The sequence below is a fragment of the Numida meleagris genome, chromosome 27 (genome assembly GCF_002078875.1).
Source record: "Numida meleagris isolate 19003 breed g44 Domestic line chromosome 27, NumMel1.0, whole genome shotgun sequence".
NCBI lineage: Eukaryota > Metazoa > Chordata > Aves > Galliformes > Numididae > Numida > Numida meleagris.
This window is the reverse complement of record NC_034435.1, coordinates 3994853-3999313: the sequence shown is the minus strand read 5'-3', so window position 1 is coordinate 3999313 and position 4461 is coordinate 3994853. Positions and strand designations below refer to the sequence as shown.

Genomic DNA, 4461 nt, shown 5'->3' with positions numbered 1-4461 from the left:
CTCCTCTCCTCCTCTCCTCCTCTCCTCCTCTCCTCCTCTCCTCCCGCTGCTCCCAACGTCGCTTTCAGAGGAGGAGTCGCAGTTTTCCGCTTAAAAGCACCGATCCCGGATAGCAGCACTGCACGGTGCTGCCATGTGGGGCTTCCACCAAAGCGGGGGGATTTGGGGAATCCTGTGTCCAGACACTGCTGGGAGGTGGGGGGCACCTGGGCGTTGGATGGGAATGGACCCCCCCGGTGCTGTCATCCCGCAGGACGTGGGCAGTGCCCCGTGGTGCTGGGGGGTGGGGGCGGGAAGTGCATCCCGCGGCGCTGTGGGATCTGTGACATCGGCCGTCCTCTTGTCCCACAGTGCAGCGCCTGCCGGACCCCCCCCGGGGAGAGCGGGGCCCCCATGAGGGGCAGGAATCCCTCAGAGGACACCGGGACCCCCATGGAGAGCAGGACCCCGATGGTGACCAGCACCACCTTGGGCAGCGAGACCTGAAAGGACACCGGGACCCCCACGGACACCGGGACCCCCCCGGGCCGTACCGTTACCTCCTGGTGGTGCCCCGCACAGGGGCTCTCCGCCAGCGGCTGCAGGTGCTACGGGCGCAGCTGCAGCTCTCCCTGCACTCCCCGCTCTCGGCGCAGCTCTGGGTCAGCATTTACTCCCCTGGGGGTCCCGGGGGGGCCCTGCGGCTGCTGCACCACCGGGAGGTGGACCCCCGCTCCCACCGCCTGGATCTGACGGCTCCCATCCGGCACTGGGCCGGGGGGCACAGCGCTGCGCTGCGCTTGGAGTTGACCTTCGGTGCCAACGTGTCAGCTCCGTGGGACGGCTCCGGAACCGGGCACGCGGTTCTGGAGGTGGAAACGTGGGACGCTGCGGGGCGGGGGCCGAGGAGACGGCGGGGGCTGGAGGAGGAGTGCGGCAAGAGCGAGGGGAAGTGCTGCCGGCGGGTGCTGAAGGTTTCCTTCCAGGAGATCGGCTGGGACGACTGGGTGCTGGCCCCGCGCAGCTACGACATGCGCTTCTGCCAGGGCTCCTGCCCGCACAACTACCGTGCCGCCAGCATGCACGCGCAGATCCAGGCCCGCGTGCACGCCCTGAGCCGCGCTGCCCCCGCGCCGTGCTGCGTGCCCGCTGCCTACGACCCCATGGTGCTGATGCACTACGATGCAGAGGGCAGGTTGGTCAGCTCCGTCTTCGAGGACATGTTGGTCACCCGCTGCCACTGCGCCTGAGGGCACCGCGCCGGGATCGGCACCGCCGGGTGGAAGGATCTGTCACCTTTGGATACATGGACTGGTGCTGCTGGGTGTAGGGCTCCATCTCCTCTGGATATAGGGCTCCATCCCCCCCCATCTATAGGGTTCCATTACCTCTGGATATAGGGATCCATCATCTCTGGCTGAAGGGATCTCTCACCTCCTGCTACGGCGATCCATCACCTTTGGATATAGGGATCCTCAACCTTCTGATATAGGGACTGTCACCTCCAGACAGAGGGTTCCATCACCTCTGGAAATAGGGACTCATCACCTCCGTCTATAGGGACCCATCATCCCTAGATACAGGGATGTCCAACCTCCAGCTGTAGGGTCGCAGCAGCCCCCAGCCCATCCCAGTGGCACCGACCCCCAGGGACACAGACCCCACTGCCATCACTCCATGCTGTAACTTATTCCCCTTCCCCCTTATTTAAAGCATTGGTTCGGTGGGAGGAGCGCACCCCGCCGCCGCGCCGGCTCCTCTCTGCACGAGCCTTTTTTATACAGTCCTTTATTTATTGCTCATTATTTATTGCATTGTACAGCAGAATGCTTTGTTGGGATTTTTTTTTTTTTATATTTATATATTTCTATAAACCAGATCGCGATGTAAATGAATAAAGTGATGGGAACAGGGCGCCAGCAGCTCCACCCCATGCGACCGCGTGCCTCCCCCTCCCCCCCACCCGCTGTCTCCATCCATCACCTGTGGGTGAGTCATGTGTGGGCACTGCTCCCGCAGCACTTTGCCCCCACTGTGTCCTTGGGGCAGGTGCTGGGACAGCCCTGAACCCATCTGGGACATGGTGCTGTCATTTACTGGTACCCACAGCCAGGGGACGTGGGGATGGGGGACATGGGACAGGGGAGCATAGGACATGGGATGGGGACATGAGATATGAGGACATGAGATATGAGGATGTGGGACATGGGGTGGGGGGACATAGGTACATGGGGACATGAGACATAGGATGGGGGGACATGGGGATGGGGAACATGGGACAGGGGGACGTGAGACATGAGAACATGAGATAGGAGGATGGGGGACGTGAGATGTGGGGTTGGGGACATAGAGATAGGGGACATGAGACATGCAACAAGGGGCAGGGGAACGTGGACATGAGACATGGGGACATGAGACGTGAGGATGTGGGACATGAGATACGGAGACATGGGACAGGGGGAGCTCCAGCATGGGGATGTGGGCTCTGGGGACCACTACTCAGTGGATGTGGACATGGGGTCACCACGCTGGGGACGTGTGCTTGGGGGGCTGGGAAACGGGAACCTGCCCGTGCAGGGTCCGTGTTGATGGCACCTCTGCCGCAGGAACAGGACCCCCCCCGGGACCCCACACAGCCCCTCTGCGGGTTCCGCCCTCTGCGCCCCACACACCGTGAGCCCTATGGGTCACTGAGGACAGCCCAACATTTAATGTCACCGTGGGGCATCACAAGGAGCCGCGCAGGGCTGGGACAAGGGGTGTCCCCGTGTCCCCACCGCCTCCCCCCGCGCACGTCCCAGAGCCGTCACCTCGCAGCCAGACACTGCCAAGAGCGTCCAAAAATGGCACTTTTGCCCCAAACCGGCGGATTTCGCAGGAAAGCAGAGGGCAGCAGCGGGGCCGTCCCCATCGAGCGGCGCTCGGTGCCGCAGCGCGACGTGCGGGGAGCGGCGCGTCCCGGTGCCCCGTCCCCATTTCGCGGAGCGAACCCCGAGGAGAAGCGGCCGCTTCCGCTCTCGGCCCCGCGCAGGAAGCGGCCGCGCAGCGGTTTGTGCTCTCGTTGCAGAACAAAAAAAAAGGGGAAAAATCCCCTCTGCCGTCCCAGCGCGGCGGAAGCTCCCGAGGCGCTGCCCTCACGGGTCGGGGATGACGTACACGTCCTCTCCGGGGGTCTCGGTGTTGGCATAGATGGGCTGCTCCCCTGTGTCGCTCTCCAGGAAATAGAGATCGTCCGACGGCGCCTGGGGGCTGCGGGGGCGGTGGGGGGGTCAGTGGGACAGTGCCTCATGGAGGTGTGCAGGAACGCAACCCTCCCCCCTCCCCCGGGTGGATCAGTGGGGAGGAAAGGGCCCCACAGGTGCCTGATCCATGGGTTTGGTGGGATGGGATGGGGTGGGATGGGGATGGGGTGGGGATGAGGTGAGGATGAGATGAGGATGAGATGGATTGGGGTGAAATGGAGTGGGATGGGATGGGGTGGGGTGGGGTGGGATGGGACGAGGATGCAATAGATTGGGATGGGATGGAGTGGGATGGGATGGGATGGATGGGTTGAGATGAAATGGGATGGGGATGGACTGGGGATGGGACAGAGATGAGGATGAGATGAGTAGAGTGGGATGAATGGCCAGTGTGGGATGGGATGGGATGGGATGGGATGGGATGGGATGAGTTGGGATGAGTTGGGATGGGATGGGGTGGGACACCACCATGGCTCAACGTGGCCCATCAGGAGGATCCCACGTACCCCCCACAGCTCCCCCCCCCGCAGGCTCACCTGTACCCCTTCTGCTGCCACCCTTGTGTCCTGTCCCGCACCGGGGCCTCGCTGGGGGCCGCACAGGAGCCGACGAAGACGTTCTCATAGTCGGGCGCCAGGCAGACCCCCACGGCAGCGGGGCCGCTCTCTGCCTCACGGCTGATGTAGCGGGGCTGCCCTTTGACCGGGGGGGGCTCCCGCTTCCCCCACCCCGCAGCGCCCGCCGTCCTCCTGCACCTCCACACCACCACCGCCGCCACCGCCACCACCACCGCCGCCGCCGCTGCCAAGCTGCCACCCACGGCCGCCGCCGTCGTCCCCGCGCTGCCCCGACATTCCCGTGCGTGGAACTCGGAGGCGTTGACGGGGCCGTGGGGCGCGGAGCAGAGGCACTGGGGGTAGGGGCACGCGTCCGGCGCTTTGCCCACCGTGTCGCAGCGGCACGGCGCCAGCGTGGGCTGCGGGGTGGTCGCCCCGATGCCGTGGGGCAGCAGCAGCAGCAGCAGCAGCAGCAGCGCGGCCATGGGGTGCCCCGTGGCCCCGCCTGTGAGGGAAGAGGGGGTCAGACGAACAGACCCCACACCCCCTTCCTCCGTGGTGGGGGTCCCCATGGGTGTATTTGCCCCCCACCCAGCCCCAGCGCCCCGACTCGCCTGCAGCCGGCTCTGCGCAGAAAGAGGAACGGGCGGTCCCTGTGGGTCCGTGTCATTGTGTGGGGCGTA

The 4461-nt window shown here is 64.8% G+C and overlaps 2 protein-coding genes across 3 annotated transcripts; one reads left to right on the top strand and one right to left on the bottom strand.

Moving 5' to 3' along the window:
* Positions 327 to 2215, top strand: GDF15 (growth differentiation factor 15; the record flags this gene model as incomplete). Its single annotated transcript, XM_021379029.1, has 1 exon — positions 327 to 2215. A coding segment is annotated over one exon (903 nt), but the record flags the coding sequence as incomplete, so codon positions are not given.
* On the bottom strand, positions 2667 to 4461 carry LRRC25 (leucine rich repeat containing 25). Of its 2 annotated transcripts, XM_021378884.1 has the most exons (3): positions 4393 to 4461; positions 3758 to 4283; positions 2667 to 3228 (listed from the first exon to the last, which is right to left on the bottom strand). In XM_021378884.1, exons 2-3 carry the CDS (start codon positions 4261 to 4263, stop codon positions 3114 to 3116), a joined length of 621 nt encoding a protein of 206 aa, XP_021234559.1. In that variant the 5' UTR covers positions 4264 to 4283; positions 4393 to 4461; the 3' UTR covers positions 2667 to 3113. The 2 variants fall into 2 exon arrangements, with proteins under 2 accessions (XP_021234559.1, XP_021234558.1); XM_021378883.1 differs by lacking the exon at positions 4393 to 4461 and having other exon boundaries at positions 3758 to 4386.

Bases quoted from the DNA above. Each gene is read 5' to 3' on its own strand.
- LRRC25 (XM_021378883.1), bottom strand. From the start codon at position 4,350: ATGGGGACCCCCACCACGGAGGAAGGGGGTGTGGGGTCTGTTCGTCTG. The intron at 3,229-3,757 runs GTGAGCCTGCGG...CCGCCCCCGCAG, and splicing joins TGGCAGCAGAAGGGGTACAG to CCCCCAGGCGCCGTCGGACG.